Source organism: Podarcis cretensis (assembly GCF_951804945.1).
Source record: "Podarcis cretensis genome assembly, chromosome: Z".
In the NCBI taxonomy this organism is placed as follows: Eukaryota; Metazoa; Chordata; class Lepidosauria; order Squamata; family Lacertidae; genus Podarcis; species Podarcis cretensis.
The window spans coordinates 33239271-33252766 of NC_137184.1; the positions used below are offsets into that span (position 1 = coordinate 33239271).

General features: G+C 46.0%; 1 protein-coding gene across 14 annotated transcripts in view; it reads left to right on the forward strand.

The window, feature by feature from the left end:
* The window catches only part of NOX1 (NADPH oxidase 1), a 43950-nt gene that overhangs the window by 18329 nt on the left and 12125 nt on the right, over positions 1–13496 (forward strand). For 13 of the 14 annotated variants that reach the window (XM_079962433.1, XM_079962434.1, XM_079962438.1 and 10 more), the window contains 7 exons: positions 3295–3390; positions 4897–5007; positions 6016–6100; positions 7885–8027; positions 8797–8978; positions 9747–9882; positions 10867–10959. In XM_079962433.1, coding sequence (XP_079818559.1) covers positions 3295–3390; positions 4897–5007; positions 6016–6100; positions 7885–8027; positions 8797–8978; positions 9747–9882; positions 10867–10959 — 846 coding nt within the window. Of the gene's footprint in view, positions 1–13; positions 56–3294; positions 3391–4896; positions 5008–6015; positions 6101–7884; positions 8028–8796; positions 8979–9746; positions 9883–10866; positions 10960–13496 lie in introns of those variants that run through there. The other variant, XM_079962429.1, reaches the window with a different exon arrangement.

Here is a 13496-nt window from a genome sequence, read left to right on the forward strand (position 1 = left end):
AGTTTGAACCGGAAAGGCAGTTCAAATATGTGATATGGTCAAACATAGAGAAGTTGTAAGTAGCTGACATATTAAGTCTGTACTTGACTGATCAGAAATTGATAAGAGACACATAGCATCATGAGCACAAACAATGACGGATGAGCAATAAAAAGGAGATCAGTCTCAGCAGTGGGGCGGTTAGCTAATTTTAGACTCTGAACATAAATGGTTTTTATGGGACTCTCTCTTTATAGATGGCAATTGCTTCATTTGCTTTATAGCTGACCCTGCTATATTTGAGCTCCCTCCTGAGCATCCTGCTGGATGGGCCTCTGCCCCAGAGTTGTACACCGGAGGGTGAACTGTTCCTGGATATTTCAGGAACCGAACCCAGAACCTTCTGTATGCAAGGCACATAAGAGCCAACTCCTAAGGGCTGTGGGGGATTTGCCCCCCTAAAATATTTGAGGGGGCTAAGCCCCCACAAAATTGATGGGCATTCCCATTCAAATAGTGTGTATTCATTGTGCCATGTGATTTATGTATTTATAAGAAATGATCTTAACTGATATCCTAACAAGCATGACAATGATTGGATTATTTTCTGCTTGCAATTCTGCTGTAGGCTCACTTGTGGAGATGAAGCCAATCGCTTCTTTTTCTTAGACATTTTCACAGAAATGCAGCTGCTACTATTTTCAGCTGTAAATCAGGAAACTCAGCATCCTTCCAAGATTAGGGCGTTTGAACTCCTCTCCTGCTGATAAGTAGTTGGTACATTGAGTTGAGCTGGAGCTAATTAAGGCTTTCTCCGGGACTTTCCAGGACTTTCTCTAAAACTTTTAGTTTTAGTTTATTGCTCGGTATCTTAGTTATTTTAAACTACCAAGCAATAAATGAAAACTAGTAAAAATTAATAAAAAGCTGATAAAACTAGTAAAAACTAGTAAAAACTAATAAAAACCTCACAACTAACGCAGAGCTCAAATCAGTGCTTCCTCTAATGACGGCATCTTGGCTCCTCCTCCTGATAGTCAGGATCATGCCACTTTTACTCTCGCGGATGAGTGGCCTCCTGTCTCCATTACCAAAGTTATAAGTTTAATCGACCAGATGAAACTAGGAAAGGCTGCTGGCCCTGATGCCAATCCATCTGAATTGATCAAAGCCAAGTCAGAGTGGTGGGCTCCGATACTAGCAGAACTTTTCACTATGATAGATAGATATTGTATTATGCCTAACTCATGGCAGCAATCTATAATTATTCCAATCTTTAAAAAGGGTGATAAAAAGCTGCCGTCCAACTATCGGCCAATAAGCCACTAAGTACATGTGGCTCCACAAAGAACATCTCTATGTGGCCTTCCTAGATATTAAGGCTGCTTTTGACACTGTTGACAGGGGGCTATTATGGACCAAATTGGAGACAATGGGCCTAGAACCCAGATTACTCCACTTGATCAAAAAACTTTATACAAAGAACACCTGCCATATAAGAACAACACAAGGGAATGAAATGACAGATCCTGCCATCATAAACCGAGGAGTTAAGCAGGGCTGTGTACTCGCTCCCTCCCTTTTTAACCTTTTTCTTAACGACTTCGCTTCTTCACTAAAACATGTAGATGCCCACAGCCCAAAACTCAATGCATTAAATATTCCCATCCTCCTACATGCAGATGATATGATTTTGCTTTCACGGATAAGAATTGGCTTAAAGCGACTGTTAAATTCCTGTATTGACTATCTGTCCAGAATGAAATTGTGCATGAACTTTGACAAAAGCAAAATACTGGTCTCTGGGAATTCACGCAAGAGCTATAGCTGGGTACTTGGTGGAAAACCCATCCAGCAGGTATTCAAATTCAACTGTCTGGGAATTACATTCCATCATAGGCCTCTCTGGTCCACGCACCGTGCAATGGCAGTGAATGCCAGTAAGTTGTCTATGCAGGCCATAATGCGTTTCTTCATAACAAGAGGTAATTCGCATATCCCTTCTGCCCTTAAGGTCTTCAATGCCAAAATTATAGCTCAGTTGCTTTATGGTATTCCAGTCTGGCTGCCAGGGTTTACCCAGTTGGTTGAACGAGTACAGGCAGCTTTTCTCTTCAAGATTTTCGCTGTCCCACGCTGTGTACCCTATGCAGCCTTGTGTCTAGAGGGAGGTCAACACAAGATAGAGACTGTTGCCTGGGCGAGATTTCTTCTATGCTGGTTAAACATCTGCCTTACATCAGATAAAGATCCTCTCCTTAGCGAAGTTTTGCTAGACCCCGTTTAACAAGAAGGTACAGCAACTCGGGCTGGCAGTGGAACTTTTGCGATCGATGTCCCTACCATCTGCCAAGGCTATAATAAAAACTAGGTTGTGGGATATTGAACACCAAGAACTAACAGTAGCAGCAGAGAAAACATGTTCCCCTCTTTATTTTCAACTTTCTTGGGCACATGAAATTAACCATAATTATCTTGAATTTCTGCTTAACCCTCAAGAAAGAAGGGCATTTTCGCTGGCCAGGTTTAATTCAAATCCATCAAACCTCCTTTGGGGAAGGTTCTCAGGCAGGGTGGAAGAAGCAAGAACTTGCCCATGTGAAGACCACCTGTTCCTGGATATTTAAGACCACCTCTCAATTGTAAACTATATGCTGATCTCCGCCAGCAATTTCTAGATCAACTCTGTATCCCCAAATGGAAACCATAGTCAGAGGTCATACATTTTCTATTACTGGGGAATGATCAGGAACTCACCAAGTTAGTGGCTAAATATCTCTATTTGGTTTTTTGTCGTTGAAATACACTGTAGATGTCTGATCTCCCTGGAGACCAAGAGATGTGACGATAGACTGCTCTGCCTCCTTTCTTTTAGCAAATGTTTATGTCACTGAGGAAGTAGTAATTCTGTAGTGATTTGTTTTGGATGTTGTATGTGATGCCAATAAAAGGTTTTACGATACGATATGATTATTTTCTAAAGGCACTTGCATCTTTGCTACTGTTTAAGAAGTTGCCCCTTGCTATAATAATCTTTCAAATAATGTAACTGTTATTCTTGCCATATATTCACATGATATGATCTATTTTTATTTTGAAATAAAGGATGAAGTTGTACTGGAATTATTGGTGACAGTCATGGAGCTAAAACCTTTGCCCATTCCCCCAACCCCCCATTGGATTGGATTGGATTGATCTTTATTACGGCCATTGGCCCGTTACACGACAGTTTCCCATACCCCAACCCCACAATATTCTAAAGTGTATCGGGTTTAGTAAGCCAACTCAACTATGTTTTCTGCTTCTGTGTTCTAGGCTGCTTGGCTGGGAGTAAACATTTCGCTCTTTGTGGTTTATTTCTTGACATTTGACAGAGGTGAAAAGTACTTCTACACCCGCCAGATCCTTGGGGTGAGACCATCTCCTCAACTTCTGATTGCCTCTGCTCTTAGGAGATGAATAATCTTGGCAAAGGATAGCAAGATACGCTTGTTTGAAAATCCTAATTCATTGACAGGATTAATACCCTGCATATTGTTAATTAATATAGCATATGAATCATTGGGCTGTTAGGGCAGAAGGTAAGGAGCCTCAAAAGTAGGTGGAACCTGAGCCAATGGGAGTCAGAGTCAACTAATCCTAGTTTTGACCCCCCCCCCCATCCTTCCGGCTGAAGAGAAACACCTGAGACTGAGGGTCAGGAAGAGGAGGTTGTTGGTAGTACAACCCCTTGGAAGTTGGAAGTCAGGCATGTGGGGGTTGGTTGGGAGTTGGATAGCACCACATTTGCCCTAATTGGACCAGCTTCTACCAATGCAAAATAAGCCTTGCAATTGGCCATTGGGGATAATAAACTACCTAAATTACAAATGATGGCAATCACTACCAACTACAGTGGTACCTGGGGTTACAGATGCTTCAGGTTACAGACTCCACTAACCCAGAAATAGTACTCTGGGCTAAGAACTTTACTTCAGAATGAGAACAGAAATCGTGCGGCGGCAGCACGGCGGCAGCGGGAAGCCTCATTAGCTAAAGTGGTACCTCAGGTTAAGAACAGTTTCAGGTTAAGAACGGACCTCTGGAACGAATTAAGTTCTTAACCAGAGCTACCACTGTAGTTAGCTCTTGTGCACAGGCTGAGAGCATGGTGTGAGGAGTAGGCAGGTAGAGGAGGAAAAGTGGCATAGGTAGATGGGAGGAAAAGACAACTGAAGGCATGCAGTGTGATTTGCATAGAGCAGGTCATATGTCATATGCCCTTGAACAATTTTCTACTTTCCCCCATGCCCCGCCCAGCATATTCCACCTATCAATTTCAGTTTCTCATTTTCCAAATCTTAAGCTCAGCTCTTCTAGGGTTGCCATATTGTTGAGCTTTTTAAAAAACAACAACAACCAGGAACACAAAATTTTGATTGACGTATGGCAGCCCTCAGCTCTTCACAATTTTGCATTGTTTGTAAATTTCAAATATTTTTTAAAACTTCTCTTTAATTAGCATCTTCGTTCAAATTTCTCTGGATATAAACCTGTTTTTGCAAACAAATTTCCCAAATGCGATGCATTTTTCTATGTATATTTTCACTAATGTGCTGTTTAAGGCACACTTTCCCCTAATAGGCACAAATTACCAATTATTTTATTGGAGAACTGTAGTGCAAAATTCGGAAAAGTGAGAGAGTGGAAAGATTCCTGTGTTAAGGTTTGCATACTGTTTCAGGAAGTACAAACTGGGGAGTTTCACATTAAATTGCAAACCGAACCAAATTTCTGGGGCCCACCTCTATCCCAACACTAGCGGCAGCTGCCTCTCTTTACCTAATGGTAGAGCCAGACCGGAGTATAAAACAGCTACAAGTTTGTAGTAAAAAAACCCCAACACCCTTCTGCAGCTTCTCCTCTTTTTATTTGTAGTCTGCCCTGCCTTGGGCACGTGCTTCGGCCAAATGCCTCAACTTCAACAGCATGCTGATCCTGCTACCTGTTTGCCGGAACCTTCTCTCCTTTCTGAGGGGCAGCTGTTGGGTGAGCAAGAAATGGATCTCAGCTGCACCTCCAATTTGTTGCTTATAATTTATTTATTCAATTTCTATATTGCCCTTCATCTGAGGATCACAGGGGGGGTTACAATATAAAAATATAGAGGCCGCATTCATACCTTACATTTATAACCAACAGCTCCCAGGATATTTTTTTTTGGGGGGGGGGGAAGGTCATAACTGTTTAAAGAGGCATCACAGTGGTGTTAATGTATGGTGTGAATGTGGTCAAAGAGGCTGTCTTTCCAGCTAGGTTTCCTTCGTCCAGTTTTCATCATCTGAGGAAATCATAGTGTTTGGGACTTCTGGGCTGTTTATTACATCAATATCTGTTGTGTTAATGGACAGGTGAGTTTTAAGGCTGTGCAAAAAGTGGAACCCAACACAATAGTTGTGGCTTGCAGAAAACCATTGGGCAACAGATAGCTCAGCTCCACAACCTACTTATGGATTCTCTTGGGGGTGCAAAACATTTCACCAGCGAAACAAGTGCACTGCTAAGTGATGCTAACACACTGGATACAACTCTCTGCATATTTATCATACTGTGTCGTTAGAATGGAAGAAGCCCTTTAAATCTTGGGAGAGAGGTAGAATATAAATACATGAAACAACAACAACAACTACAACAACAACAATCCAAACCATTTCCTCCAGCCCCCTTTGCTGATCAGCCCCACATCATCATCATCATCATCATCATCATGTTACAATAGTAACAATAATCCAAATAATTTCTTCCATTCCCTTCTGCTGATCAGCTGCATATCACAGGGAGTCCTGTTTGCAAAGGAGCAATCTCCTGTTAAGCTCCTGATTCCTGCTGTGAAATTGCTTTGTAGTCACATATGTCAGGTCTGGGGCAGATGAGCGTTGCTTGGGTGATCCTTTGGGTGAAGTTGGGGCCAATGCTGGGGTGCTCACCCTGTGTTATACCCACCTTGAATTTTACACCCCAGTCTGCTAGCTGGCCTGTTTTTTTGTTTCCATTCAGTGTTGCAGACGCACCATGAGGAAACAACTAGATCACAACTTGACCTTCCACAAGCTGGTGGCCTACATGATTGCCCTCCACACAGGTAAAATGACTTCTGTTCTAGAGAAATCAAAAGGGCCCAACATTCATTTTCATGAGTACAATAAGAACTGTAAGGCAAACCACAAATGTCCAGTGATAAACACTGATGTCACCAGTGGAACTAAAATGAACTGGGGGAAGAGGAAATACACTGCCAAACTAGAGCATTTACCGTATATTGTGCTTCAAATTGATTCCCAACTAAGGGTTCTGTTGAGCTCACAGTTTATGTTTGTAATGGATTGGGTAGGTTAATACTCATAACATTTTGCTAAGAACATTTTTAATACCAAAGCAGTTAACTATTTTTTTTTTTTTATATTTAAAAAATGTGTGCAGAATAGTGGGGGCAGAAGTCAGGGTGGTCAACAGTAGCTGGAGCCAAGGGCAATGACTAATTCTTAGTTTGGCCACATCCTCCTTCCTGTTGAGTTCTGCAGGGACAAGACTGAGGGTGGATCTAGACACGGGGGGTGGGGTGGGGGAAGCTATAAATAAGTCAGGAATTAGATCGTTATAACAAAATAAAGAATTCTCTATGGAAAACCATGTTTTAAAATTTCCTGCTCTATGGCGCAATCTGGTGATGCATGTTTATAGCACGTTCAAATCACCATCTTTACGAACATAGCTGAGTCCTGAGACTGGAAAGGAGGAAGTGGAAAACCAGTGCCTAATACTGACATTTCTGCAAGGAATTTTCATTAGCATGACATACTTTAGTACATTGTTCTCGCCAATACGTGTATTGTTATGTACACGTTTGGGTTGGAGAACTGCATCACACAATGGCGAGAAGTACACATTTCAAAGTATAGTTGCATTCTTCTTCTTCTTCAAATTAGATACTGTAGATTCCGGCATATAAGACGACTTTTTAACCCCGGAAAATCCTCTAAAAAGTTGGGGGTCGTCTTATACACCAGGTATGGGTTTGCTGGGCAGTGGCAGTGGGCGGCGGGCTCTGCGCCGGGAGGAAGCTGCCCGGCGAAGCTGTCCAGCGATGCTAATCCGGCTTCGCTGAGCAGCTTCCTCTCGGCGCGGAGCGGAGCCCACCGCCCACTGCTGCAGCTGCCAATTTGGGGAGTCGTCTTACAAGCCCAGCCGCCTAAAATGCCGGAATCTACGGTACTGTCCTTCATCAAAAGATTCTCAGGGTGGTTCACAGAATAAAATGCAAGATAAAACACAAGTTATAAATTAAACCAAAGGAGCAAAATTATAACTCCCCCTCCCTACAGATACATTTAAATGGCTGTAGGATATTAATCAGCCAAAGGCCTTTCTGAAGAGGAATATTTTCACCTTGCATCTGAAGATGTATAATGAAGGTGCCAGGAAAGCCTCCCTGGGAGAGCATTCCACGGATGGGGAGCCACTGCAGAGAAGGCCCTGTTCTTGTGTTGCCACCCTTGTGGAGGAGGCGCATGAAGAAGGGCCTCAGAGGATGATCACCGAGTCTGGGATGGTTTTTATGTGGAGAGGCAGTCCTTGAGATCCATGATTGCAGTTTGCTCACTGGTTCAGGAAGTTCATATTAGGTAGGTTCGTATAAAAATGCAAACTGAATCACTTTCTCCCCCATCCCTACATGGGAATGTGCATGCATGGAAACATACACACTGAGTCAGCAAGGGCAGATAGCTACGTGCATTTAACCCCAATTACTGGTAGTATAGAAAGAGAACATCAGTATAGAAATAGCCCCTTTGCTGGTGTCAGCATATTGTATAATTTGGCTGTCTACAAGGACGCAGTTCAGGTTTTTCTTGCCCTCTCTTCCAGCGGTTCACATCATTGCTCACCTGCTCAACTTTGAGTGGTACAACCGTGCCAAGCAAGCAACAGACGGAGACCTGGCTTCCACCCTCTCTCACTTACATGAGGACGATGGGTTGTGGCTAAACCCCATCCATTCAAACACTACGGTTGGTGCCTCACAAGCTTTGCTCTTTAAGCATCATTGAAGTTCTGAAAGGGAAAGTTGCTGGTGCTTCAGCCTTGCTGAAAGCTTCCTTTCCTTTTGACTGTAAGCAATAACTTGTCAGTGTTATGCATTTTGTTCTATTTAGAGCCTACTGGTGATTAGTTTTCATCTGGGTGTTATTAGTTCGTTGGTGTTATTTTTAAGGAGAATTTCAGTGGTGCGCTTGTATGTTCTGGGTTACTAGGGTGTGTGAACGCAATCTAAGAGTCTATAGCCCTTATGAAGAAGACACCCCACTCAGCCTTGCTTGGACCAATCATCATCTCTCAACCTAACCTAACTCTTCTTCTTATTATTATTATTATTATTATTAAGCGGCTTCCAACAGAGTATTAAAAAAAATGATACATTAAAATGTCTTCTAAAAGTCAAATATTTGTATGTCTGTTTGACATCTGATGGGAGAGTATTCCACAGGGTAGGCACCACTACTGAGAAGGGCCTCTGCCTGGTTCCCTGTAACTTCACTTCTTGCAATGAGGGAACCCACCAGAAGGCCTCAGAGCTGGACCTCAGTCTCCATGCTGAACGATGAGGATGGAGATGCTCCGTCATGTATACAGCTATCTTTCAGTGTCAAGGACCATGTACACCACCTTGAGCTCCTGGGAGAAAAGGTGGTATATAAATGTCATAATTAAACCTTGTCTGTAAGCCAGAGCTTTTATCAAGCACAACTTTACATGTCATAATCTGGCTTTCATCTGCAGACACCCTTGTATGTGGCATTCACCACCATTCCTGGTCTAACTGGTGTGATCATCACCTTGTCCTTCATCCTTATGGTCACTTCTTCTATGGAGTTCATCCGCAGAAACTACTTTGAGGTCTTCTGGTACACCCATCATCTCTTTGTTATCTACTTTCTGGGCCTCGTCATCCATGGCATTGCGTAAGGCACTTCTGCAATTGTGGGGTAGGCTAGCTAGGATAGCTAGGAGTGGGCGAATCTAACCATTTCATGTTCCTCTTTTCCCTAAGAGGAATGTTAAGCTCTCTACAAATCAAAAGCAGTATTTGTGTGTCTCTCTCTGTGTGTGTTTTAAGTAGTCTTCCTGAAAATTCATTAGTTTTTTAGTGCGAATTTCTCCTAACATGCACATCTTGTTGTGTTGTTTTGCCTAATATACACTTTTTTTGCGAAACAATTTATCCACATATGGTGCATTTGAATGTTATTTTCACTAATACGTGTTTCTATGTGCACACTTCTCCACTGCTGATTTAAAGCAAAGAGCAACCTTTTTGCAACCCACACCTTACAACTGAAAACCAAACACAATATGAGCTGAAAGAGTCTATTGGAAAGGTTTGCTTAGCTCACATGGCCTGTATGAGCAAACCACCTTTTCCACCATAGTGGTACCTTGGGTTACATACGCTTCAGGTTACATACGCTTCAGGTTACAGACTCTGCTAACCCAGAAATAGTGCTTCAGGTTAAGAACTTTGCTTCAGGATAAGAACACAATTGTGCTCCGGTGTCGCGGCGGCAGCAGGAGGCCCCATTGGCTAAAGTGGTGCTTCAGGTTAAGAACAGTTTCAGGTTAAGAACAGACCTCTGGAACGAATTAAGTACTTAACCCGAGGTACCACTGTACTGGGCTTTTGTTCCTTTCTTTCACATTTGCAGTTTTGATGGTTCTGTTCTTTTTTCCAGAGGTCTTGTTCGTGGACAGACAGACAAAAGCTTGGAGGAGAGCAATCCTAAGCTCTGTGCTGGGCAGTATACAGAGTGGGCTCAAGGCAACAGCACTCATTGCAAAGTGCCTGAGTTTCAGGGTCTTCCTGCTGAGGTAAGAATGACATACCGTATTTTTCGCCCTATAGGATGCACTTTTCCCCCTCCAAAAATGAAGGGGAAATGTGTGTGTGTCCTATGGGGTGAATGCAGGCTTTCGCTGAAGCCCGGAGAGTGAGAGGGGTCGGTGCGCACCGACCCCTCTTGCTCTCCAGGCTTCAGGAAGCTGTCCGCAAGCCTTGGGAGCCCGCGGGAGTTCCCGCCGGGCTCCCTAGGCTTGCAGAGAGCTGCCTGCAGCGCGCCCCAGGCTTTGGGCTTCGCACAGCTCTGCACAAGCCGTGGGAACCCGGCGCGACTTCGCACTGGGCTCTCACGGCTTGCGGAGAGCTGCCTGCATCCCTGCGGATGGCAGCCTGTTCTGGGGGCTGGGGACAGGGGAAGCTCGGGCTTCCCCTGCCCCAGCCCTGCGCCTGGGGGGGAAATACATTTTTTTTCTTTAAAGGTAAAGGTACCCCTGCCCGTACGGGCCAGTCTTGACAGACTCTGGGGTTGTGCGCCCATCTCACTCAAGAGGCCGGGGGCCAGCGCTGTCCGGAGACACTTCCGGGTCACGTGGCCAGCGTGACAAAGCTGCATCTGGCGAGCCAGCGCAGCACACGGAAACGCCGTTTACCTTCCCACCAGTAAGTGGTCCCTATTTATCTACTTGCACCCGGGGGTGCTTTCGAACTGCTAGGTTGGCAGGCGCTGGGACCGAGCAGCGGGAGCGCACCCCGTCGCGGGGATTCGAACCGCCGACCTTTCGATCGGCAAGCCCTAGGCGCTGAGGCTTTTACCCACAGCGCCACCCGCGTCCCATTTATTCCCCCCCCCAAAAAAACTAGGTGCGCCCTATGGGCCAGTGCGCCCTATGGGGCGAAAAATATGGTACAACGTGAGGAAAGCACTGAAGTGATGAAGGTGGAAGGTTTCACAAGTGGGAAAATGCTGGATCCGCAATTAAACTGTCCATTCTAACGTGGATGTTGTTTCTTTAAAGTCCTGGAAGTGGGTGTTGGCCCCGATAATTCTCTATGCCTTTGAGAGAGCCTTGAGGATTTGGCGTTCCTGCCAGAAGGTGGTTGTTGTAAAGGTAAGCATCTAATTCTTCTTGGCTTTGAGTTGGATACATACGACACATTAAGTGTGCCTCAAGATGGAAGCACACCATACAACTGAAAGCACCCCCCAAAGAATCATGGGAACTGTTGTTTGTTAAGGTTGTCGGGAATTGTAGCTCTGTGAGAGGTAAACAACAACAGTTCCCAGGATTCTCTGGGGGAAGTCATCTGTTTTAAACATTCATCAAATGTGTTTTAAATATGTGGTGTGGATCTGCCCTCAGCTAGAGCTCAAGGTAATCAAGACAAGTTCTTCGTGTCAGTGGTAAATTGAGGGCACTTTCAGACTGCTGGTGTTTTCAGGTGGGATTCAATCATATACCGGTTCAGCTTGTGAGTCAAGGCCCCGCTCCCCACTTGGTGATGAAATAAGATACATGGACACAAGTATTTGGGTTAATGGGCTAAAAAAAGGCCACAACTTTATTGGTTACAGAATGTGAGTGGTATTGGCTTAGGCATTGGATCCGAACAGACTATACTTGACTCCTGCCCACTCTGCAGGGAGTCATGCAAGGGTTAACAACCTGTAGGGGGAGCTTATTGATGCGAATCAACTGGAAGCTTTCGCCTAGAGCAGCCTTTCTCCACCTGTGGGTCCCCAGATGTTGTTGAACTACAACTCCCATCACCCCTAGCTACCAAGGCCAGAGCTCAGGGATGATGGGAGTTGTAGTTCAACAACATCTGGGGACCCACAGGTTGAGAACCGCTGCCCTAGAGTCACCGGAGGGTCATGCCATGGCCCTAGCCACCACCTGGGCATTGGACAGGAACCACAACTGCCGGATTCCTTTAATGGAATACCCTTCAAGTGGAGGGGTGGGTGATGGTCACAACCTCCCCTCCAACACACAACGCATTTTCCGATGCCTAACCACCAAGTTGTTACGATTTGCTGTGAGGTAGGCAATAAACCAAGCAGCTAGTTCCAATCTGCCAAGTGAAAATAATTCCTACCAGGCCCCTTGGACAACCAAGGCGACCAGCCGAAGTCCATAGCAAGGGAAGGAAGGAGCTGAAGCAAAACCTAGAGGGTGGGTGGCTGGGTTGGTAATCTGTGGAAGCCGGAAAGCAAGGGAGAGCTCATGGGCCTGCGGCCGTTTAAATCCGGCTAAACCACGCCCCCCAGTGAGCCAGATTGGCTGGCTGAGGGGCATGATGTGGGCCCAGGGCTCCAGTGACGCAGGGGCCTAGCCATGCCCCCCCCCCGACTGCAGTAAGCGATTCCTGCTCACAACCCCCTCTGGGAAGAGGAAAGGCTTTCTGCAACTAAAGCTAATTTGGAACTGTTATACAGCAAACCTGCCCCCCCCCCTCAATCAGACTCTTCATGATAAATCATGGGAAAATGCACTGGTAAGTATGGGGAAATCTTTGCTTGACACAATGTCATCCTACCACTCTGCAACCTGTTTACAGTTTACATCCTGATTTATTTGTTGGGGTACTAGACATCGTTAGCTATTTAACAAGCACACATTCTGATTTGTTTGCGGGGAAATTCTATGACGTTGTGCCAGCGGCGTAGCGTGGGCTGTCAGCAGCTGGGGCAAGGCAAGTAATTTGCGCCCCCTAACTCGGGGCAAGGCAAGTAATTTGTGCCCCCTAACCCGGGGCAAGGCAAGTAATTTGCGCCCCTAACCCCTAACCTGCCACCGCTGCCAGCTTCTTCTTGCTGCTGCCTGGGCTGGGGTATTTACGGTAAGGTAGCCACGGCGGCGGCGGCGGGTCCATGTCAGGTGATCTGAGGCGAGTTGCCGCTGGCGCTGCCGCCCAAATGACACCGCTTGCCCGGAGGAGGAGGAGGGCAGAGAGGCGAGGAAAATGCAACATGGCCCAGCAGCTGCAGCAACAGTGGCGGGGCTGTGCGGAGGAGCTGCCTGGCGCGCCATCCGCGGCCCTGACACGCGGGGACCGCGGCGAGTGCTGAGAGCCGCTGCCTGCCGGACGCTTTCAGCCCGGATGCGCGCACAGCTCGTTGGTTCCGCGAGACATGGGGCTCTGCTACAGCCTGCGCCCGAGGCTCTTCGGCGACTCCGGAGGCGGCAAGCGCCCCCCCCCAGATGTTGCGCCCGGTGCGGCCGGCCCCCCCTGCACCCCCACGCTACGCCACTGCGTTGTGCCATAGCAAGTTTTGTCCCCAAGTTTCCAGCGCATTTCCCTGTCCCTTTCCTTATCACGGAATGTCTGGTCTTTTGGGGAAGTGGGCTTGTTGAGCTAGACACCTCACCACCACCGACTATAATGATGCAATATGAGTTTGCTAGAGTGTGATTGGAACTCCACCTGGAAACAGCGAGAGCCTGAAAGTGCTCCTGGCCTAATCAGATTGGGATGAAAGCTGACTAAAGCACAGCATCGAGTAGACACTGGACTTAAGTGGTCTTATGTGGGGCTCCTTCCGCCTCTTCAGATAACAGTACAGTGGACGCTTGGGATGCACGTTCACAACCCACAGTGTTCGGGACACCCAGCAGCGCGTTTGTGCACACACAGGTTGTGATTC